This window comes from Paramacrobiotus metropolitanus, unplaced genomic scaffold (assembly GCF_019649055.1).
Source record: "Paramacrobiotus metropolitanus isolate TYO unplaced genomic scaffold, Prichtersi_v1.0 Parri_scaffold0000172, whole genome shotgun sequence".
Lineage (NCBI taxonomy): Eukaryota > Metazoa > Tardigrada > Eutardigrada > Parachela > Macrobiotidae > Paramacrobiotus > Paramacrobiotus metropolitanus.
In genome coordinates this window covers 154,098-178,656 of record NW_026570392.1, presented here as the reverse complement: position 1 = coordinate 178,656, position 24,559 = coordinate 154,098, and the positions used below count along the sequence as shown (strand labels likewise).

The window sequence follows — 24,559 nt, the reverse complement described above, 5'->3', positions numbered from 1 at the left end:
AGGTGGAACAATATACGGAACAGTAGGCCACCCCGTTTTTCCGATGAGTATTTCTTCTCACTGGGGCCTAGGGCCGGGCCGGGCCTGGGGCTTAGAAGAAATACGCCGATAAGTATTTCTTCTCACTGGGGCCTAGGGCCGGGCCGGGCCTGGGGCCTAGAAGAAATACGCCGATAAGTATTTCTTCTCACTGGGGCCTAGGGCCCTAGAGGGACTCTTTAACATTTACCAACGTTACTAACGTTGTCGTTTTTTAAAAAGAAATTTCGAAATTATTTACGAACAGGTACTTCTTAAAAAATATGGGGTGCCGGACTCTTCGTTCCATTTTCCAACTACTCGGCCGCTGCAGTTTGGGTCAGAGGAGGTTCGATTATTTGATTTCGGACAATATGATACTAGAAATCAATCTCTTAAAACAACCGAAAAAATTCCGAGTCAGTTGTCAAGAAAAAACATTCGGCTGTGCCGTCGCCGTATTTACGATCTTACGATAATGTCTAAAATAATCTTCCGATTTACAGTACTAGTATCTGCCGTCTCCTGTGAGTTTGTGATCAACCAGTAAAGATCCCCGTAAACGTTACATACTGTTGTATAAGCGCATATTGTAACGCCCGTTACCTGTATTTGCGTGTACTGTATGTATGCCTAACGGTCACTCCTGTTCGCCCATTCGTTATACATGTATCTGTTCCTCCTACTTGCCTCTAGGCATTTACATACAGCCATCTCATCGCATGCTGACCGATGGTCATTCCTCAACACTTCACTTTTCCTTTTTCCTTTCTGCCAGTTGATGAATAAAGTTACAAAACGTACAGTTTGCCGGTTTGCTTAGCGTACGCATTCACACACAGACCGTAGCCACGCTACATTTGGTGCCGAAGACTTTGGTCTGACCGTGACCTTTTTGGTTTTGCTGTTGCGACGACGCAATCCCGTCGCCCGCCGCCGCCGCCGTCTATTGCTCTCCCACCCCGTTGCTCTCCCATCTGTTTTCCTTCCCATCCGGACTGATCACCCGGATCCCTACCGCCCGGTCTCTCCTCTTGCCTATCCGCACGCGGCGCTGCTTCGTACACACCCGGCTTCATCGCTCGGTAAGTTTGCACCACCGGCCACCGGCCGCTTTCCGTTGCGCAGATATTTGCATTCAGCCATTTACACTATAAACGCATCTCTGTTTGTATTGCCATCATTGTGGTATTGCTTTTAAAATTTCCACGGTATTAAGTTTTATCGCCTATTTATCACTTATCGCTGAACTTGTCACTTTTATTTTATATGTATACTACTACAATCTTGTATTAGCCTGCGTTTTCCCTTGAAATCTCGAAAATATAAAAAAAAAACCGACTTACGTTCATATTGTTTAACTGGCCTGAATAAAACCTGAGTTTAACAGCGTTTGCGACTTTCGTTTATTGTGCCTCTTTGCGGTACTTATTTGCATAACTATTATCTATTCAGTATTTGTTGTTTGGTATCTTGAAAATTCGTTAGCACATCTTCATTCGCATACCGTTTTAAAATTCTGTTTTCATATAGAAAAATTTTGTTTTGATTCCGACCAGGGTTGCGAACTCAACAAATTACACAACTTCTTCTTTTTTTATTTTAAAGTTCGTTTCATCAATCCAGCATTTCAATTTTATAATCTTACCTAATACTGCTTACTATCATCTTGCTCCACATATTGTGCTATACCTAAATACAAAAAACCATAATTGTGCCATAACTAAATACGTACAAAAATCAATCGAGTGTTTCTATTCGCAATCTTTTTTTTTTTGCACATTGGTTTGCTTGCACGATTATCCGTCTTGTTATATTTGATACCGACAACTACGAGTCCTGTATGTTTCGTACCTTATCGCTGCGCACCGGCATTTTCGTGCACGACACAGATTCCTTAATTTCTGCATTCACACAGTGGCCAGACAGTCTCGCACATACCTATAGACAGTGGATGCAGAACAGCGCTCTTTTTGCTCAGCCGCCGCTACCGGTATAACGCACATAATCAGCATTCTTCTCCAGCATCTTGCTAGCTAACAGTGCTATAGTTTGTCACGGCCGCCGACGGCAGCCAGGATCATTAAATAGCCGCTTTCTGTAGCCAGGATCATTAGACAGCTATAAAATATTCTGTGTCGCAGCATTCAGCCACTATCAGTACCCGTTTTAATTACTTTCTCAGCCATGACAGCATTCAAACAGGCTTCTCCACCTTAGTCAGCATTCTCATTAAGACACTGCTCAGGTGCATAGTTCTATCTTCCAAGGAGCCATTAATTTTCGTTTCTCATCACTGTACGCTAGAGCGTCACTTGCCCAGTCACCGCTAAAAGCGCAGTCCATTATCCAAAACGCCATAAATCTCGTTCTACCGTAGCTTTCTACCATTAGCGATCGCTTTTCCCACTATCACACCTGGCAGTTACCTTTTCTTCTGCATCTGTTCCCCAGGCTTTGCCAGCATTACGGTTCACTTACCTATCGTTAATTTCGGCGTTTTACCTTCTCGGCTCATTAGTACTATACGTATACTCGCTATTCGCTAACTCCTTAGCCAGGTTTTCTTTGCTCACCGCGCCGACTGCATTGTCTCAAGTGTCCAGGTGCTCGATACAGCCTCTATAGCCCACATCTGCCGGTCACGCCTGTCTCCCTCGCCCGTTGTCCTCATCTTCCATTACAGTGACCTCAGCTGCTCGCCCTCTGCAAACTGTGTGCATCCGGGCCCAGTGCCTGGTGCGGCGCTACGAACATTCCGTTCGGCACCGCTCGCACGTTCTGTTCCAAGTGGCGGGAAACGCGTGCACAATAGACGGCTACCCTGCCCTCTGGTTTGTGGCCCTTCAGGCCGGGGCGAGGCGTTACTTGGGTTAGATCGCAACTAATAAATTGTAGTTTTTGCACATCACTTTAATTTAAAATAATTAATTTTGCAATCCCAGCAGTCACCCACGCAACACTTTTAAAGTTTTCGCGCCCAACCGCGGGTGACGTCCATAGCTTAGACGGCCTCCACGCGCCGGCAGACGGCCTCCACGTGCCGGTTTATACGGCCTCCAGGTGCCGGGTAAATCCGCCACCCGCGGAAGCGACGCGCATGTTCGCCAAAGTCCGTTAAAACGCTACACCATGTCAAAACGTTCAGCTAGTGACGAACGGCATACCGCCGGATTCTCAGCGCTCAGTAAACCCGTCGATCTGGCCGAAGTTGCGCCCCGCTCTCCCAGTCGATCCGCAAACCCGATTGGCGCGGACCGGCCTAGCGGGCGTGAGTCCCGCCAGTTGGACCGGTGCGCGAACGTGGTCGAGCTGGATGCTCTGGCCGCCGCCCTGGAGCGTACAGGGCTCGGATCCACCATCGACATCCCGCGCTTCAGTGGAAAAGCAGGCGAGAATGTTGCCGCATGGCTGGAAAATTATAATCTTACGGCCTTAGCGAACGATTGGACTGAGACAAAGCAGTGTAAAAAATTTCCTCAATATATCGACGCATTCGCGCGTACCTGGTATATACAGCTACGCGAAACGGAACCCCTCACAGTTGAGAACTGGAACCTTTTAGAGGCCGCGCTGCTTACCCACTTCCGGCCGCCGGATTTTGTCGATAACGTTAAGCGCCAGTTGCGCAATCGTAAGATTAGGAAAACGAATCATTGACGGATTACGTCAATGACGTGTTATATATGTGTAGTACGGTCTCACCCACAATGTCCGACTCCGAAAAGGTTGATTATTTAATTCGTGGACTTCATGGCGATTTACTTGAACGTCTTGTGCCCATGAAACCAAAGACACCGGAGGAGTTTTGGCCGACTGCAACACCGTATTTGATTTGCAGCGCCTTATGCGCCGCAAGATCAACGATACGGAAACAAGGGAATGTGATTCAGTTAACATACCGGACGTAGAAAATCGTTTTTTCGACCGCAACTATTGTCAGAATAAATTTCGTCATACTTTTAACCGCGATTCCCGTTATTGTTCGTTTTGTAAACGTACAGGTCATGTAACGGAAGCTTGTCGGCGGCGCCCGCCGTACCACCAGTCTCGCGCATCGTGTTCGTTCTGTCAGCGCACGGGTCATTCAGTTTACGAATGCCGGTCATGGCAAGCCCGCCGTCGCCCAGCCCCAGACCGCCAGTGCAGTTTCTGTTTTCGGACTGGCCACAGTGAAGCCGAGTGCCGCACAAAGGCACGCGTTTTGACGATGCGCAGGTCAACGCAACGCAAACAGTCTACCCACAAAGCAATCATCTTTCGAGCCACTCATCCAGTGCGCACAACATACCCAATCGGCATTTTCAAAATAAGCCATTTCAGCGATCGGTAGGGAACAGACCATATTGTGAGTTTCACCATAAATATGGACATTCCACTGAAATGTGTCGTGCTCGTGCTGCCGGCTCGCAGCCTCCTGGCGCGCCTTATACTCGTACTAATAATAATCACCGTACACATATTACTACAAATACTAACTTCCGCACTAATCCGCCTACCGGTAATAATTTTCAAACTTTAACGTCTAATATTTCCAATAATACTCCTAACGCGGGACCGGGCGCTAACACTGGTACTTACACGCCTCGACCGCTGAATACGTTATCGGTTATGCAACTCAATTCTATCTCTATCCCTATTCCGCATGCCCTTCCTATAATACGGGTTACTGTTAATGGGCAGCCGTATAATATGCTTTTAGATACTGGCGCAGCAACTAACGTCTGTAGCTCTGATTTTGCATCTTCTTCCGGTTTTCCGGTAGCGGAGCCGCTTCAAAGGTCTTGCTAATTGATGGTTCCGTTATTCCGCTGCTTGGTACAGTACGTGTACCGCTTACGGCACTAGGGTACACCGAAACAGTTGTCTTCAACATTTTGCCGACGCTCGGTTCCGACAAAGATCTTATTCTCGGTTACGAAACGCTTGGTCTTTTTGGTGCCGTCATCGATACGGCCAATCGTACAGTCTTCTCTGTGCGCCCTGTCGTATGTTGCGCAGTACAGCCTGCACCACCGGTCGGGACCACAACGCCTCCGTCGCCGCCTCAGTGCGCCCGGCCCTCACCGGTGTCAATCGCTCCCATAGAGCCCTCCTCTGATTTTGTCCAGCCGTCGCATGTTGATGCCGATAATAATTTCAATTTTTCTTGCTTATCTCTCGGCACTACCCTCGATGGTAATCAACTATCCAGTGTCCTTGCGTTATTACGCTTTCATAAAACGTTTTTCCTACACCGACGCGCCCACTTGGCTGCGCGTATAGCTTCGAAATGCACATCGATACCGGCACGCATTTGCCAATTAACTGTCCTCCTTATCGCACAAACCTCCTTGAGCGTTCTCATATTCAGGCTCAGCTGGATGAGCTCCTTAGGCTTGATCTTATTGAACCCTCTTTTGGCCCCTGGGCGTCCCCTGCCTTTCTTGTTCCGAAAAGAATAAACAGATGCGGTTTGTTATAAATTACTCTAAACTCAACGCAATTACTAAGAAAATGGCATATCCCTTGCCTCGGATCGACGATATTCTTGATTCCCTAAGCGGATGTCTCTATTTTACCACGCTCGATATGAAGGCAGGATACCACCAGGTGCCCCTTGCCTTGTCAGCTCGCGAAAAGACCGGTTTTGTCGTTAATGGTAAACACTACCATTACAAAGTTGTTCCTTTGGCCTTACGAACGCACCTTCGATTTTCCAGTGTATAGTCAATACCGTATTATCGGATTTCTTGTGGCAGTTTTGTAGCATACATTGATGATATTATCATCTATAGTAAAAGTTTTACCGAACATCTCGCACACGTTAATCTTGTATTAGGACGCCTTCAAGACGCAAATCTGTTGTTAAATCCAGATAAATGCTTATTTGCTAGCCAGGAAGTAAAACTTTTAGGATTTATCGTTACGCCCACGGGCACTCAACCGGACCCAGACAATGTCCGGGCCATCTGTAAACTACCTACTCCTAAAAATTTAAAAGAACTTAAAACGGTCCTTGGTAAATTAAATTATTTTAGAAAACATATTAAAAATTTTTCCAGTATTGCGACACCGCTTACAAAACTGGACCGCGTCGGGGTAGCCTTCGAATGGGGCGCGGAGCAACAGGCTGCTTTAGATTATTTCAAGGCTTCTTTAGTATCGTCCCCGATACTTCGTCATTATAACCCAGCTCTTCCAGTTACGGTCCATACCGACGCATCCGGTTATGGTATTGGCATTGTGCTTCTCAGCCCCACGGCGCTGATGACCTTTACATCCGATTGCATACGCGAGCCGTACTCTTTCCTCCACAGAACAGCGCTGGTGCGCCACCGAGCGCGAATGTTTTGCCCTCTACTGGGCCTTTTGCAAGTTTCGGCCTTACCTTATTCCGGGACATGTTACGGTTGTCACGGACCACCACGCGCTGTGTTATCTTTTATCTAAATCTTTTAATAATAATAAACTAACTAAATGGGCTTTATTCTTATCTGAATATAATTTAACTATAGTTTACAAAAGCGGTAAAACTCACGGCGACGTCGACTGTTTAAGTCGTTGCCCCTTCCGAGGACGCCATTGAAACGTCGTTGCATCCTTTGTTTACATTCGGGTCACTGGACGTGGCTGCGCTTCAGCGCAAGGACAAATCTATCAGCCGAATCATTAATATGTTAGAAACTCCGATCAACGAACTTTCAAGTGACGCCCGCAAGATTGTTCGAACCTTTATGCTTAAAGACAATATTTTATATAAGCACTTTATTCGTGAAGGTCAGTCGTACAACTTACTGTATGTTCCTCGCGCATTGCGCCGGCAGGTTTTACAGTTTTCGCATGATAACCAGCTCACCGGCCACTTGGGCTTTGCCAAGACGTGGGAGCGCGTTAAAACCCGCTTCTACTGGACAAATATCGTAACCTCAGTTCGCCTTTACGTGCAGTCCTGTTTAACCTGCCAGACGCGGAATCCGAATAACAGTACTCAGTTAGGCTTACTTCAAAATTACTCTGTGGCAAAGTATCCGTTCGCCGTCATATCCATCGACCTTATGGGGCCGCTCGGTTTCTTACTCAGATACGAAGTACATTGTTGTAGTAGTCGATCACTTTAGTAAGTTTGCCGTTGCTGGCGCATTTAAAAACTAAAGAAGCCATTGAGATAGCCAACTTTCTTGTCAACTGTGTTTTGCTAACTTTCTCTCTTCCGCAAAAATTGTATCAGACAACGGCTTAGAATTTTGTAATCAAGTTTTCGATCAGGTGTTAAATATTTTGAATATTAAGCATTTGCACTCATCGCCTTACCATAGCCAAGGAAATGCGCCCGTCGAACGCGTAAATCGCTCTTTACTCGAAATAATTTCCAAATACGTTGACCTTTATCACAAAGACTGGTCACTAGTCTTACCATATGCGGTATACGCCTACAACACTTCCGTTCATACTACGACGAAGTTTTCTCCTTTTTCCTCATGTTTGGTAGAGGCTACAATGCCGGTGGATCTTGTGTTGCCCACCGAGCCTACGCAGTTGTCTCGCAATCTAATCGACCGCTTCTCCGAAATTTCAGAAATCGTTGTTGCGAACGTGGAAGCTTCTCAAAACACTAATCTCAGCTATCATAACCAGTTCTTAAAGGACGCTCAGTTTGCTATCGGCGACCTGGTCCTTCTTCATAAACCTACGTTTAAACTCAGGACGTCAAAAAAGCTTACCCATATGTTTCGTGGTCCCTACACGATTACTAAACAGCTCGGTCCAGTTACATACTTACTCACCAATTTGCGTGGTAACCAAAAGACCGAGGTTGCTCATATTTCTCGTCTTCGTCCGTTTCACGATCGCGCTGCGTTTACCTCCGATTCCGATATTTCGGACCGCGATCGGTCAGTTTCCGCTATGAGCGACGTCTCCGACTCTGACGACGACATTTTGTATTCGCTTAACGACACACCCTCCGGCTGTGTCTACCGTCGTTGAAACCCCGAGCAGGTCAACATCGCCGGCACCAGCCGCCGGTGGCCCCACGCCACCATACCCCGCGCCGCAGCAGCCGTGCGGTGAAGCAGCCGCATCGTTTATTACAACAGCTTAATACATTTCAGGCTGTCATGCTGTCGGAACGCCACATTAAGGGTCTGTCAATCCCGTTCTACGGTCCCCGCGAATCGGAAAACCTGATCACCGACCAGGCACATCAAATCTGTGCCGGCGTCATCCCCGGAGCTACGAGGGATTTTCTTGATGGCGAAACGCACATACCAGTCACAGCCGGTGAACCGCTCGACCATCCACTTTATCATCCATACACACTTATGATGCCGGAGAACAACCGCCAGGCACGTACTTCCCCCAACCGGGCCGGTATTTTTGTTTGCCAAGTACGCGCGTACGGAACTCGAAGCGCGCTTGTATATGATAACTACCGCCCGCTTTACCACGCCACTGAGACCACCATCCTCCAGACCGTCAATTCGTTCGAACTGACGGTCACGCCATATCACACCTGCTTTTACAGCGGGGATTGGGCTGTTCCTTTCCTTTGGGCGCCCAAAGTGCCACGGGTGCCCCCGCTGCCACCACTCCCTCGCATCCCGCGACCGCAGTCGCCGCCGACCCCACCGTCACCACCACCGGCTGCAGAGTACACTATTCGCTTAACACCACGTGTGCCGGCCGTGGCCACACATTTGGCCTTTTCCTCATGGCCACTCCTCCTCCGCCATGCCGGCGCTACCGGCACATCCGGACACATTGTCCAGGTGTGCGACTGTCAGCACCCACGCTTTGTCGGCGCACTGGACCTCTCCGACTACGACTCCTGCCATCAGCCTAACCGCGCCTCCGACTTACAGGTACCGGTTTTTTATAAACTTTTCTCCGCTGTAAGTACGTCGTTCAACTTTAAAGGCTATGCCTGTAGAAGCTGGGTAAACGTACTGTACATTAGTGAATTTTTCTGGGGTTCGACGGACACTTACCAAAATCGTATCCTGTTGTAGTAAGTGCCGTAGATTGTTGGCATATGGTCCAAACGTTAGATTGTTCAGGCAATGTTATGGTACACGACGGTCACGCATTTCGTTATGAAGCCGATCCTACAGGCTCGGCCAGCTGGCTGCATAGTAATCAGTTTCGTACTACTAACTGCGTCTTCGAGGAAGTTACCCTGGAGCGAGACTGCGACAATTGTGCCGTGGTCTCCGTTCAGGGTAACTAACTAGACAGTACCCTTCGGGTTATGCAGTTCACGGTCATACAGCTTACGTATGGCAGGTAAATAATCGATTCACCGAAACACAACATTGTTCTAAATTTCACGAGCTTCATTCCGGTTTAGGTGTTTTGATTAAGACTGATAGTACCATTTACGTCCGCGATAAACTTCGTCAAACTGATTTGTATTTTAACTTAACTGTCGTCTCCGACTGCCCCATGGCAAATGCGACAAATTATCCCTCTTTGACGACCAATCCCTTCTGCTACAAATTTTTAATCGTTCAACACAATTACCGCTTAATTTAACCTCCCACACCACAATTTCTCAACATGTAGATATTTCTAAACACTGTGCGTTTACAAGTCTTTTATACGTCGGCTATCCATCAACATAACCAGTGGTTACTAGATACCATGTCCGACCAGATTAATAATCTAATTGCCGATAGTAACAATATTTTTTGTAAACTCCGTCAAAATAAAAAGCACGATCTTTTCCTCCTTTCGAAACTCTCTCCAGTTCGTGCAGCACACGCTTTTAATCTTCCTCTCTGTAACCACCTTGATGTACATGGTAATACTGCCATTCTCCGTACTTGTACTTCCTTAAATACCACTTTTCATGCTGTATTCACTAAGTGCGGTCCTGAACCTATTACATCTATACATAATTCTAATTTCACAATTGGTAAAGATGGTTTCACTCTGCATCCATTTTCCACATGTTTCTGGTCAAACGGCATTACCAACTTTAATGGATACTCGTATATTTATAATAACATTTCCTGGGTACCTCTGAACTTTACCAAATTCTCGAAGAAAATCCACTTCCGCTCCTTTTCGTTACACCGGTAGACCATATTTTCACTCTCTGTCTGATATTACTAATAAAGAATCTTCCACTCTTAATATGATTGCTGAATTGTCTGCCTTACTGCAAAATTCTAAATCTACGGTTTTAATGATTTAATGCTAAATACTAATCAGATAGAAACAAGTACTGTACATATGTCATTTATTGAGCGCATAAAGACGAGTGTCTGTACTATTACTCGTCTTTGGCCTTCTGGCCGGATTCCTGTATCTTGGAATCCGTACAGGCTGCTTGCAGTGTTTTTCGCCTGCCTGCGGGCGTGTGTATCATCATGTTGTTTCAAGTTTTCAGTACCTCTGCCAGACTTCAGAACGCACCTCCGCATTTACCAACGCGCGTCCGGCGGTAACCTATGCAACCAGGCGGACGTGTCATCATCCCTCTGCCTACTCCGCCACCAAAACAACCGCAGCCCCGCCGGGCTGTTCTGCGATATCCGCATTAAAACCGCGCAGGCGACCGGACATTGTCCTCATTGGACCGGCTGATGGCTATATGCCGTTCCTAATGGATATCGTACTCGCCGCCTAATGGCTCAACTATTATGGCACCTTATCGGATCCGTTAGTGGATTCCTTATACCACCTCACTGGCCGTTTATGGACGGATCGTTAATTACTCTTTTCATCTTTAGCCATTGTACAATGTACACGCTTCCAGTGCGTATTAATGTTATCTCTCTTGTGGCTTCGATGAGGACATCTTCAGACTTGCATGGGGCAATGTAACGCCCGTTACCTGTATTTGCGTGTACTGTATGTATGCCTAACGGTCACTCCTGTTCGCCCATTCGTTATACATGTATCTGTTCCTCCTACTTGCCTCTAGGCATTTACATACAGCCATCTCATCGCATGCTGACCGATGGTCATTCCTCAACACTTCACTTTTCCTTTTTCCTTTCTGCCAGTTGATGAATAAAGTTACAAAACGTACAGTTTGCCGGTTTGCTTAGCGTACGCATTCACACACAGACCGTAGCCACACGCTACAATATCATGTATGCTGTTTTACAGAGAATTGCAAACTTTCACAGAGAATTGCAAACCCGGAATTGAGTTCCGAATGGCAAGCGGGATAAGACGTTTTCACAATAGTACAGTGGCCGCGCCGGGTTTTTTTTGTGAATGCAATAAGTACGTAATTTTGGAAGAACTTTTCTGTACAGTGTACACTGGCGACATAGACAAACCCATAAGGAAAAATTAATTTAAAATCAGAAAGCAAAAACAAACTCACAGCAAATTCGAAAAAAAAACGGGATTGCCTGTTGTGTGGTAAATATCTCTAGACGCACTGGCCCATTTTGATAAAGAAATAATAGGATATTTTGCTAAAAAAATAATCCTGTGTACGAGTCGTATAATATTTAATTTTTAACTGGGCAATGCAGCAACAATTTATCACCATAATTCACGCCTTGCATATTTACTGTACACACGTGCGTTTTTTTACACTTAAGTGTACATTTATGATTTATTTTAAAATTAATAAAACAATCAAACAGCGCCATATTGTGGCATTGTTATGTGCATAATTTATGCACATAACGATGCAGCAGTGCGGTATTTCACCTGTTATTTGCAAAACACATTTACGCAGCATAAACATGTACTGCAAATACGCACTGATACATCCTTATCATCATAATGGCATAATCTGCAGGTAGTGTTCCTGTTATTTCCCCACGTGTCTTCCCTCGCATCGGTCTTGCGCAAACGTAACTTTGTACGTAGAAATTTAAACATTAATAATTATGAATAAATAATAGGTTGCAGTTTTAGGTGCAGTACTTACATATTATGTTTTGGCCGTACTGCTGCCGGGATTTTGCACCAGCATATGTGGCAAAGCGAATGTATTCGTTTATTAGGCAGACAATACACAATAACACACAAGAGGAACAAAAAAGATAAATTCAAATCAATTAAGAAACATACGGATTTCGTATTAAGATAACGTGGGAAAATGGCGCTGGAAATAGTGCGCCGTGTGCAGTGTATACGGCATTTGGAAACTGGAAGACACAGCACCAGACGGCCGTCTTTGTGTGCGACAGGTACGGTTAAACGGTACAACAGAATAGGTGGCGCTTGTACGTGCGCCCACTATTTTCCCATAAGCCTATATGCTGCCGGGAATTTGTTTCCTCTACTTAAAGCTAGGATCGCGCTGTATGACAGTAGGAGTACAGAAGCACTAACAGAAAAGTTACAGCTTACATTGGTAAAGTAATTATATGTACGAGTACAGCTGAAGGTTGGCCCGGTACATGTACCAAATTGGAGTCTATACAGGAACTTTCATGTCTTCTTCCAGCATTGCTTTATGACATTTTGTAGCCAGAGGATTTATATACGTAAGCACGAAATCCGTTTGCGCGCGCAACATCCGGTTCGGGAGTTATTAATGAAATAAAATTCCAAAAGTTTAAACGCGCGGAGGTGTACCAAAAGTCTCATTATGAACCGATGATCTTCAAATTTAGTATGAAAACGCACATTACCATGAAGATTGTTTTGGTACCGAACCAGCTTTCTACCATTTTTTTTTGAAATTTTAAATTAATTTTTAAAAACCGGATTTTGCCCGCACAAACGGTTTTTTCGCCTATGTATACGAATCCTTTGGCCACAAAATATCATAAAGCAATGCAAAAAAGTGTTGGGGAGTGCACGACAGCGAAAGTTGCCGTGGATCATTGGTGGATGTATACAAATTTGGTGCTATGCACCGGGCCAAATCCCTGAAGTCATTCCATTAATACGATAGTTGATCATGGAAAGTATTATTAGCCTTACTCACAGCCATTCGATGGAAGTACCTGGTATTATAAACTGATAATCACAGTTTACCAGATACCCTAGTTTGTTTGTAAAGAACACGTTAACAACTAAACTGAGCATGAATGGTTCACTTCAAAATTCTTCTGCCGTACTAGTAGATGTGGCAGAAATCATGGGAATCGATCAAAACGTCAGCAGCCGTATATCCACTTGTGCGCCGTACCTGTGCGTAATCCCGTCGCAATCTGTTGCTTTTGGATTGAGTTCTCGCGATAGCTGCCTCACCTTTTTTGGCCCATCGCGCGCGCGAATCCTCAGTAAATTAGAGAATTTTTTGAGGATCCTAGTGATATTAACCAAGAACTGATCAAAGCACCAGGTGGTCGGGAATGCCCCTTGTAAGCAATAAACATGCTTCGTGTAACCCAGCTATAGAAGCATGATCAATAATATGTAATTACTGGACTGGTTCTCTCTGTCATCAATCTCTTTTTTTTTATTTCTTGCATAACACTGTTTAACGTACCCTGTTTTTACCTTAGTATTCTGCTGTAAAGTTTATTGGTAAAAAAATGGCTGTGGTCCGTTATTTTCTCTGTTTGATAATGGTCTTCGCGTTCGCCAACGCTTGGCTAGCAGTGGATATGGAAAATTTAAGAAACGACCTGTTTAATTCCCAGACGGCTCCACGACGACCGGTAATTATTTACGAGACCTTTTATTCGTTTCTGCTGCAGTATGCCATTCTGCTTTAATACATAGTAATAAATAGCGCATTTAAAAAATGTTAGAGTCTCCTGTCATTAATGTAATTTTACATTTCAGGTGGCGCAGAACCTCAACATCCTGGCAGTACGCGATCGGATCCAGGCCATGAAAACGTATTTGGAGACGGCGAACTTGCCGCAAACAGTCAACCAGCGAAAGGTCAACCGGGCACTCCTACAAGCCCTGATCAAAATGCTGGGTTAGCTTTAAGTTCGACTTTTTCGTTTTCGGAAGAAATACTAACGTATACTTGGTTATCTCTAGGTAAAAATCAAATCACGGAAGTGGATCGTGACCATATTTAGTTCTGGATCTGGCGATAGTGCAAAGAGCTGTTAGACAAAATCGGTCACTACAAAGACCTGATGGACATTACACTTATTAATATAAAACGGACCTGCAATTGTTGGTTTCAACTATGTTTCCGACTGTTCCATTATTTTAAATCTACGTTCTGTTTAGACGTTTTGATTCGATAGTGACCATACTGAATATATGTACTACATGTCTAATGTGTGTCATGCCATCAGTTACTGGTCTTAGTTAAATCTTTGTTGTGTCTCGACGTGTTAACGCAGTAATTGTCAAGTGTTGTACCAGCTATACTGTCTTAATAAACAAGCAAAGAAACACACTCGTGTTGTTGCGAATGCACTGCCTCGTATCTAACAGTTCATTTCAAAAGGTTTTAACTCAGAGAAGAAACAAGGGGTGTGGCCTATACCCTTTAGAATTACCCGCTTGGCCGTTTTCTGAAACTGCTGGTACACGGTACGATACAATCGTATATCACTTGGAGTTGGGTGCACTTTATGCAATAATACGAGTAATTGTGGAGGAAAATCTTGTCCGCAGACCGCAGTTGTACTGTCATTCATGGCTGCTCCCCACAAAATTAAATGCACACAAGTACTCCATTTTCTTCTCGCTCCAGTTTACAAGAAGTCTCCGACATCCTCCACAGTTGTGCAGCTATACAAAGAGTCTTGCAAACATATGATATTATACCACAGTTTTACGCCACTGTAGACTACTGTGTGGATATATTGTGAATTACAAAAATCTGATGGGGTACGAACCTTTATTAAGTATCATAGTGTGAGTACAAACTAAATTTTAATGTGTCCAGAGTAGTTCATGCACTGACATAAGTATCTTAGTACAAATCAATCACACTTGGTCGATCCCGTATTATCTACAGTTATTTAAAATAAAAAGCAAAAGTAAATCTTTTTTCTCAAGGGCACATAAAGCTTTCTACTCTTCCGTTGTGGTACCTCTTTGATTTTCTGCATACGTAATTTGACTCCTACTCTGGCTGTCTTTCACAGTTAACACCTTCGCAGCATAGCGGCCGGCGATTTCCCGACGATTCCCTTCAAAGAATAAATAAAGTAAAAGTATACATCGTACGCTGTTCATCGAACTGTACCCAACAGAGACGCAATCTGACCCTTGAAAATGTATTTTTTAAGATGGATACGCTATTTCCGGAAACAGTTTACGTAAGAATGTTAAGCAGTAGCTACGGCCTCCTTTATCACAATCACCGTTTGACGTCATTCTGCCAGAAAGTTAGTGAAGCAAACTGCATAAAACAGTGCCACCAAAGTATTCTAAAGTAACGATGCGAAATGCCAGTGTACTCGTTAACGTAATCGAGGATATCCATAGCCAGTAGGTACGTGCCGCATCAATCCTAAAAATGCTACCGAATTATCCACGCTGGACTGGGTCCACTGGCCATCTCACGTCTCCCGAGTTACCAAAGCGGCAGAACTCCTGATATAAATTTGATCGCTCCAGCTTCATTTCCACATTGCTTAAACCTGTTTACCAGTTACATAAACCGTTGAATTTCCGGATTCTGGTGATATTCTTAATAGCGAAGAGTTTGTGCTAAAATGGAGCTGAAACTCCGGTTTGTTTTGTGCCTGATACTGGCGGTCTCGTCCGCCAGCGCTTGGATGGGAATCAATCCCGAACGAAGCAACGGACAAAGCGACGGGTCCAGCGATCAGCCTGCCTCATCAAGACCGGTAAAAATTTATACATCCTTCAACCGTTATTTTGATTAGTTATTAGGTCGTTTGTTAATTTTATTGTGCTACACTGTACCAAGTTTTGCTTGACCTTTATCAAAATTTTTGAAAAATGAAAAGAAGACCAAAATATTAGAGCTTTTCGAAATATTAGGCATATTGTTGTAAGTTATCATAATATGTAGTTACGTATCTGTGTGACTGTGTCAAAAAAGACGTATGTTTTGTATGCTTATTCCTCAATGTTCTGGCTGTTTTTGAGCGATTCAGTATCCATCGTAAGCGTGTAAAGTAAAGATTTTTAATGGGATTCGCTCAGTATTCTCCGTAGTGAACAACATAAGAGAATGCTTCATTTATCGCTCTAGTCTTTATTGACTTCATCTGTACCACTTTCTGTTTGACCTTTACCAAAATTAGAAAAATGTGCGAAGCTCGCAATATTTGAGCTGTTTTTCATGAATATACCGGCATTGCAGGGAGCGCAAAAAATGAACATCTTGATGATGCCGGATCGACTGATGGCCATGAAAGCCTACATGGATGCGGCCAACTTACCACAGACGCCGTATCAACGAAAGGTCAACATGGCCTTCTTGCAAGCCATGGCCAAAATGATGGGTATAGCTGCATTTCTCCTTTTTGATTTTTTAGTAACATAGTGAACATGCTTTCTAATGCAAAACATCCCGATTGTAGGCAAAACGCAAATCGTGGAGGTGGAACCGGAGGATATCGCTTCCTGGTCTAGCGGCAACGCATAGAATTACCGGACAATCAGTCCACTTCGAAGTCCTTCAAAAATTTTTTATTGGATTGCACCCCGGAGTTGAAGATTTCAACAATGCCCCCTATTTTACTGTCAAAGTTTGGTTGTTTGTCGACGTGCTAACTCCACTTTTATCTGTACATTATGCGCACCTTTGTCCCTAACTGTACTCTATATACCTGCGTATGACTAATCACTATGTACTGTATTGCTGAAGCTACTCGTAACTCTAAACAGTGCGGATATATTCTCCCTGATTTGCTGATGGCTGTCTGGTTTTGAGTTTTATTTCCTAAGCGTGTTGTTTATTTTGTGACAGTGTCTGACCGACTTGAGCGTTAATACACAATGCAGCTGTCTATGACTCCTTGACCTCCATGAATCTACAAAGTATTACGCGCTACTTGTAGGTAATTTGCCAAAATTAAATAATTCGCATAATTATGTAGCACGATCTGTAACGATCGTTCATGCGCACGCCATGTTACGATTTCCAAGATATCCGCTAAACCCGGCAGTTTAATGAATTATTGATTGCACATTTAATTACTTAGAACGACAAAAGTAATTAATCAGAGGAATAAAGAAAATCCAAAGGCCGTAAATTAAAAAAACACTACGTGACAGCTGTAGTAGAAACTGGGGAATTAAAAAAATAATAAGAAAATCAAATCGATGAATTAGAAAAGTCGTTGTGTTTTAAAATGTATAGGCGGCTGGAAGGAAACACTGGGTACACCACACACACACGATACTGCAGACACGAAGAAACCTTCTTGAATTCTGAGCAAATGCCGACAAAATCCGGCCCATCACGCCAACCGGCGCAACTTCACGGTTATCACTAGAGCTCTAAACCATAGAAAAAGTAATATAAAAAACAGCAGAAAAATCTCCTCCGCATCCAAAAATCATCAACCCATGTTTTCCGACATGTACAATAAACCAGGACCACTCAGAGGAACCGCTGCACCTGCACATCGCGGCACACCGCGTTAGTACACCCCTCCTTGTACTTATACCACACCCGCCGCTTAGTTCCGCCCGCGACCACCACCGGGGCGTCGGGATCCATCGGCACCTGCTGCCGGAGATACTCCTGCACCGACCACACCCGCAGCTTCCGCGAACTGACCCCCCGGTGGCCAGCTTCCTTCTCCGGAACCGATCCGAGACCCAGAAGGACCTCCGGGGTCTCCATGACCCCCGGGGTCGGTGTTTCCGGTGGGGCGGCGTGGCTGGCCTCCACCTCCACCAGCCGCAACCGCACCTGGGCGGCGATCATCTCTTTGGCGGCCAGGGTCAGGGTCCCGGCGGCGCTGGTTGGGGAGGTCCCCGGGAAGTGGGCCACCGCCTCCAGGTGCGGATCCAGGAGGAGGTCGACGGTGCCGGAGGGGGAGGATTCCTCACGGTAGGACACGCCGTACGCCACCATCTGCGCCACGACGTCGCGGACCAAGACGCGCTCGCTCGGGTTGAGGAGTTGGATGTTGTGACCCTGTGCGAATTTAATTTTCAATTAAGTAAATTAATTAACCTTATTAATTAAATACTTTTTAATAAATTAATTAATTAATAAGTGATAAATAAACTATCATCATATAAATTAATAATAAAGGTTGAGTGTTGTGGTCTGCACTATCAGCGATTCATTCGCAGAAAAATGATATTCGGCAAGATTAATACTACAGTACAGTGCCGCACTGATTAAAATTCCGTCGCCAGTTTGATAAACAAAAATCAAGTGGTAAGAAAAACCGGAAAAACGTATTCATAGCCAAGTAACTCCTACTAATGAGCCAAATACAGATTTCTAGCCAATGCTCCGCGCATGGGAACTAGGATATGGAAGAAATTACACACTGTTCTACGATGATTCACACTGACGCTAATCATGGAAGTTTACGTACACTGCACATTAGAATTATTACAGGAAACAAAACAGTATTATATCAAAAATTAATTATTACTATTATCATTGAAAAAATAAACAACAAGGTGCTAATATATATGTGCGTCAGGCAGTCGCTATAAACATTTATATCTTGGCTCTTACTGACAGAATTCAATATTACATCAACAACGTGTTTACTCTTCTCTTCAAACTGAAATTACTTACAATTGTTATTTTGAGTACAATAAAAATATAGAACTAGCATGTTATGGAAAAACTTAAAACTGCAGTACATCTTTCATGTCCTTTTTTGTTTTCTAATACAGATACATCGTAAGTTCGAAGTACACTAACTGTATTTTTTATATACACTATCTGCAATATGTAATGTAATGTTTTATATACACTAGTTACAACAATGTTTTATATACTCACACTAATAACAACCTTTGTTTACTTTTGATTAATTTTCAATTAATTAAAATTTTTAAAATTTAATATAATTATTAACGAACACCACCATTGTGACACTGGTACTGTTCATTACAAATTATATTTTAAAATTACTAATTATAATTTAAAATTTAAATATTATTTTTTAGTGTTGTACCTTGAGAATCGGTTGCAGGATGTTAACCAAATACGGAACAAATTCACTGGACAGCGCGCCGCTCTTCACCACCCGGTATAATCCCGCCGGCAGATCCTTAACGAAGGCGTCCATGATTTCCTTATTCCGACCGCACCGGCTGCGAAACTCCACCTGTTGCTGCGGGAAATTCAGTTTGGGCACCGCGTTGCCGCTGAGTAAGACGTGCAGTGCGACCGGGGAAAACGAGGCGTATCCCCGCAGGAACCAGCTCTGCTCCTCCATCACGCCGCGCTCCAGGATGTCCGCGAAGCAGAACCAGTTGGCGCACTGCGCCGCGGAGATTAACCGCGATTCCTTGTGCTTGACGCGCAGATAATTCTCGTATAATCCCGAGAGGATTTTCTCTAAATCCTCCTGTTGCACGGTGCGGAGGACGCTGCGGGTGGAATCTTTTTCCGACGCGCCCTCACTGATCTAAGGGTGAAATTCAAAGACTTTTTTCCCGTTTTCAAAATGGTTTCACATTACAATTTATTCGAAATACAACCTGACAATTCATTTCAAAATACAAAATTGGATAAAATAATTTTGAAACGATAAAATATCAAATCAAGCGTGATTAGAAATAAAATCAAGTTACAAAAAATGGGATTTGAAATCAAGCGTGATAGGAAAAAATAGAATTTAAAACCAAACTTTTATTGAAATAATTCAAAATAGAAAATTAATAAATCCAACTGAAAATTAGCCAGCCAAAATCGAAAATCAGTTACTGGAAAGAGAAAATCCAGACTCCGAAATACAAAATAAATATGCAAGTCGTATTAAACAATATTTTTAAAAAAGAATCGTACTAAAGCGTTACGATGGTTACAATGCAAATTCTGAAATAGAAAATAAATATGCAATAAAAAAGTGGAAAAAAATTACAATTTTCAACATTCTGTCAATGCATTTCGTCAGAAGTTTGATGAATTCCGCGATTAATGCGCTCAGTGTTATTCTTCATTTGATGCATTTAAAAATCCCGTTTGCAAAAATGAAGTCAAGACCGGTGTGACTGTAAAATGATTTCAATTTGCAATTTTGAGACCGCAGTCCACGTGACCGCTTCGACCCACCTCGTTCTGCCGGCCGGCGCCGGGTGCGCGGAAGACAGTGTCCCAGATGCCGAACAGCTGTTTGCGGCTGTCCTTCCGTCCGATGGTCGTCTGGCTGATGTCGGCGACGGCCAGCCGGTTGCCCTGGACCGAGGCGAACTGGATGGTGTTCAGGCAGGTGCGGATGTCGTCCTCCGACTTCTCGCACAGCACGTGAATCACGGAGGAGTCCGCCTATTTACATGGAAGAAATTCAAACACTTTCAGCCAATTTTCAAATAATTCAATTTTACTTTCGAAGGGAAATAAAAATTAAAAAAATATTTTCTAAATTTAATTCAAATTTAATTCGTTAAAAAAATTATTTTTTACAGTTTGCTTCGCAAACAGGTTGTACGATGGGCGAAACAGACTACTAAGTGGTATTAAGGGCGAAACAGACTACAGTACTGCAACGAAATAAAGCAATCTGATGACAAGTGAAATAAAATCTAAAAAATAATTCCAGTTTCCAGTTTTTTCCCGAATATCTTTCGAAAGCTATTAGGCGACGACAATCATTGAAATAAATTATTTCCGGTCATTTTGATCGTTTAATCAACTGTCTACCGTGGAAATCTCGATTTTTAATGTTAATTTTAAAACCTGTTGTTAACAGATTGGAAATGGTAATAATCAAAAAACTAAATTTTTATTTTAAATCATATCAAAACGCGACAGCCAGTTTCAAATGTAATTCGGCCAGTTAATTCCTGAAACTGTAACTTTCATCCTACCTGGATGGGCAGGGAGCGGCAGATGTCCAGCATGCGCTGCGCCAGGCGTTCGCGGTGGATGGGCGGGAACTGCACCACGACGCTGACCTGGCGGAGGGGTTTCAGTGCCGGCACGTACTGGTCGTTGCAGATGCAGATGATGGGCCGCCATAGGGCCAACTTCCGCTGCGCTTTCTTCTTCCCGCTGGCGCTCTTGGCCTCCCCTACCAAAACACGTAAAATGTGAAACTGAAATTCAAACCAATTTTTAGGAGTTTCCCGAACAATTTAATACAAATTCTGAGACATCAGAAATAATTATTATTTATTTATCACATTATTATTCTCTAAGGAAAAATGGCTTTTTCCTCATTCTTATCCTTTTAGCAATTCGAACAATGGTTGCGCCGTTTTGGCATGATTTGAAAAGAAATTTGAAAGTGAAAAAGGAACTTAAGTTTATGATAATATTATGTAGTGCATTATTGAGAAAACATAAAGACTGTTCAATATTGCACGACGGATCGAAAAACATCTACGATTTCTCGCTCATTTTAACCATTTTCAATTCGAACGCTTTTTAAGCCGCTTCGGGAATAATCTGCAACGAAATCTGAAACTAAATAAATTACTTATTTTATAACATTGTTCTTTCGAAAATATGGAAAATATTTTTCTTTCGGAAACTGCTGGTGTTTATGTAGGTGATGAAACGAGTAATATCAGATACAGTAATTTCTCGGTTATTTTCATTAGTTTTGTCAATAATCACCTCCCGTGAAATGTATATAAAATCCTCTAGAATATTCCTCGCTTCAAATCGGTTTATTAAAAATTCAGAAAGTATTTTTTGAAAAATTGTTTTCCAGTTTCCATTGCAGATTAATTTCGCACGCGCCAAGACTTGCTCTGATTCACAAATAACAGTCTAATTTACGCTGGAAATTGTAATAATAACCCTACCTTTCAGTAAATGGACGAGATAGTCCACGGTGGCGGCCGGCGCCCCGTCCACCTCGTCGATAATCAGGCACTTGGGCCGGTCCACCGCCACGCCGTCCTGCATGAGCGCGGCGATGTTGCCGTGCATCAGCGAGGACTCCACGCGGTTGCGGAAGACGTCCAGGGCGCGGTCGTCGCTGGCGTTAATCTCCAGGGTGTCGTAGCCGGCGTGCCGGGCGATCACGTGCGCCAGGGTGGTCTTCCCCAGGCCCGGGGGGCCGCACAGCAGCGCCGTCTTGAAACGCGGCCGCCGGTCGGCGTCCAGGGTGAAGCAGTAGTCCGGCACCCCGCCGAAGGCCCGCGGGACGAAGGTCTTGGGATTATTCGCCGCTTTGCGCTTGCCGAAACCTAGGATTGTGATTTCGACCTTTCTGTACCGTTGGCATAAAAAATATTGCATAATACTGTATTTATTTTGGAAAATAATTTCAGACAAGGTTTTAATTAAAACATATTAAAAATAAAACAACCATCAGCACTATTTAAAAAAAATAGCAAACAGTAATAAAAAAATATGACAAACAAATAAAAAAATTAAAAATAAGGTAGAAAAAATTACTTTTTATAATTTTGGTCAAACCGCTAGGCGAAACCTTGATTTTGTTCTCCTAAAACTGCAAACGTTGCATAATGTAAGAAATTAATTCATCTATTTGCAAACCTGTCCAATGATGAAATTCGAAAAACTGAAAATTTTATCATACTTATTTTTAAAACTATCTGCTGTTACGCTTTCAAATACCACTTTTAATACAAAATATTAGTATTATATTGGCAACTTTTGATTACTTATTTCCGCAGCTTTTTTGCAAAACCTGGTGTGTAAGAAAATCGTTTACAGTTGAAAAATGTTCTTTTAAATTTCTCAGTTTTTTTAATTCAAGCACCCGCAGTGCCAGATTGGGAAACAAATTTAATCTCCCAAAAAAATTTCGAAAATTTCCCCACCTAAATGCGTGTGCAGCTTCGGTTCCCGGTGGAAGACACACCCATCCCACAGCTTCAACCACTGCAGCAGCGCCCGGTTGACGGTCTCATCGCTCAACAGATCCAGATAGCGACTGGCCCGGAACTGCTCCACCCACATCCGCCGCGCCCCCTCCACCGGCAGCGGCGGCAGGACCACCTCCGGGAGGGTCCGCGCCGGGGCGGCGGCCTCCATCTCCGTGCGCACCGTCTCCAAGAGGGTGCGGAAGCGCCGGTACCCCGGGGCGGAAGTGAAGACGGCGCTTGTCGCGGCGGCCAGGTCGGTGTGCAGCCGGGCCTTCCACTGCGATGGTTTGAAGGATAAATACAGGGCACGTCCGGCGCTGGTGACCGGGAGGCTGCGGGCGTGCTGCGGTGGGCGGCGGAAGACGCGGACCGGGCCGTGGGGCGCGGAGGGGGTAGCAGATGAGGGTTTAGGGGGTTTGGTCGGGATGGCGTCGGGGATGGGCGCAGGGGAGGGGGGGTTCCGGGGAGAAGAGGCGGCGCACGTGAGGGAGGGGAGGCCCCGCCCCGGATGACGGGTGGGGCGGGGGTTCGGTGTCCGGACGGTTCTCGTTTCCGCCCAAATCGTCCAACCAGGCAGCTGCAAAATTTTGGGAAAAAATTTGGGATAATCGTAAAAAAAATTTTGAAATAAATTTGAATTGTAAAATTAATCAAAAATTAAAATAGATTCCAAATCAATTTTGAACAATTATTAAATCTGAAATATGTAAATCAGAAACAAATGTGAACTATGCGAATATTTATATATGGGGTAAGTTAAATCAGTTTGAAATTATTAAAATAAATCATTATACAGCGTTTTAACTGTAATGTATTTACGGTATGTGCCTACGATTTCGATACTGGAATTTACAATATTTTGATGGCTATTCTGCCGCTATTGCCGAATAAAATACAGGTGTTAATAAGTTAGACACAAAATAAATTCCAAGTAAATTCGAAATAAAGCAGAAGTCTATCTGGAATTAGTTCGACAGAAACTGGAAAAAAATCTGGAGACCTAAGCATATTAAACTAGAAAAAAATCCGAAAAAATTCGGAATAAAGTCGAAATAAATTCAAAGCAAGTTTACAATATTTTGAATAATTTTCGAAATATAATAGTCCGATTAATCATTAAAACAAAGACGTGAGATGGTCCCCCATATGACGCACACCAACCTTCAGCAGAGAATTTTCCAGACCGCGAAACCCCGTTGCGATCCTCGTGCATTAAGTCCCGCGGCGCCCCTCGCGTCCTACTGGCATGAACCCCATTGGTAGGGGCCGGGTGGTATCGTAAGGTGTCCTGCATCTCCATCGACGGTTGTTTCGACGGTGACAACGATGCAGCGTCGTCGTCCAATCCGAACAACCGCGCCACCTGTTGCTTCGGTGGCCCCTGATTCTTTGGGGTGGGGACGCTGGTTGTCAGGGGCGCCCCGGCGGTCATGGTGAAGAAGTCGTCAGAAAGGAAGGCGCGCTGCAGCTGCAAGACATCCTGAGTGCGGGCTCGTTTGGCGGGGCGCTCGTGATCGTCTGCATGTTCCAACATGAACAGATCCACTTCGCTGACGTCCTCCATGTTGCTCTTTCAGCGGATTTGCGAACTGTGATCGATCCGGGAAAATCTTGTTAGAATATGTACACCAAAATAAAATCAACACAATCTACAACTTGTTGACTAAATTATTCTCAAACTCAATTTTTATCCATCAAAGTTTTAAAACGATAAAACTCATAAAAGCTCTTCGCAGTTCGCAGCCTAAACAGTTCGCAG

General features: G+C 44.0%; 3 protein-coding genes across 3 annotated transcripts; 2 read left to right on the top strand and 1 right to left on the bottom strand.

The window, feature by feature from the left end:
• Positions 1 to 13,406: 13,406 nt before the first annotated feature.
• Positions 13,407 to 14,287, top strand: LOC129600347 (uncharacterized). The gene is made up of 3 exons (XM_055498828.1): positions 13,407 to 13,583; positions 13,711 to 13,852; positions 13,918 to 14,287. Exons 1-3 carry the CDS (start codon positions 13,458 to 13,460, stop codon positions 13,956 to 13,958), a joined length of 309 nt encoding a protein of 102 aa, XP_055354803.1. The 5' UTR covers positions 13,407 to 13,457; the 3' UTR covers positions 13,959 to 14,287.
• A 1,200-nt stretch (positions 14,288 to 15,487) lies between these two features.
• Positions 15,488 to 16,828, top strand: LOC129600346 (uncharacterized). The gene is made up of 3 exons (XM_055498827.1): positions 15,488 to 15,692; positions 16,175 to 16,316; positions 16,395 to 16,828. The coding sequence occupies exons 1-3, from the start codon at positions 15,558 to 15,560 to the stop codon at positions 16,457 to 16,459; spliced, it is 342 nt and encodes a 113-aa protein (XP_055354802.1). The 5' UTR covers positions 15,488 to 15,557; the 3' UTR covers positions 16,460 to 16,828.
• A 239-nt stretch (positions 16,829 to 17,067) lies between these two features.
• On the bottom strand, positions 17,068 to 24,530 carry LOC129600341 (chromosome transmission fidelity protein 18 homolog). Its single transcript, XM_055498822.1, has 7 exons — positions 23,962 to 24,530; positions 22,756 to 23,377; positions 21,769 to 22,155; positions 20,827 to 21,029; positions 20,072 to 20,284; positions 18,969 to 19,424; positions 17,068 to 17,962 (listed from the first exon to the last, which is right to left on the bottom strand). Exons 2-7 carry the CDS (start codon positions 22,967 to 22,969, stop codon positions 17,420 to 17,422), a joined length of 2,016 nt encoding a protein of 671 aa, XP_055354797.1. The 5' UTR covers positions 22,970 to 23,377; positions 23,962 to 24,530; the 3' UTR covers positions 17,068 to 17,419.
• Positions 24,531 to 24,559: the final 29 nt, after the last annotated feature.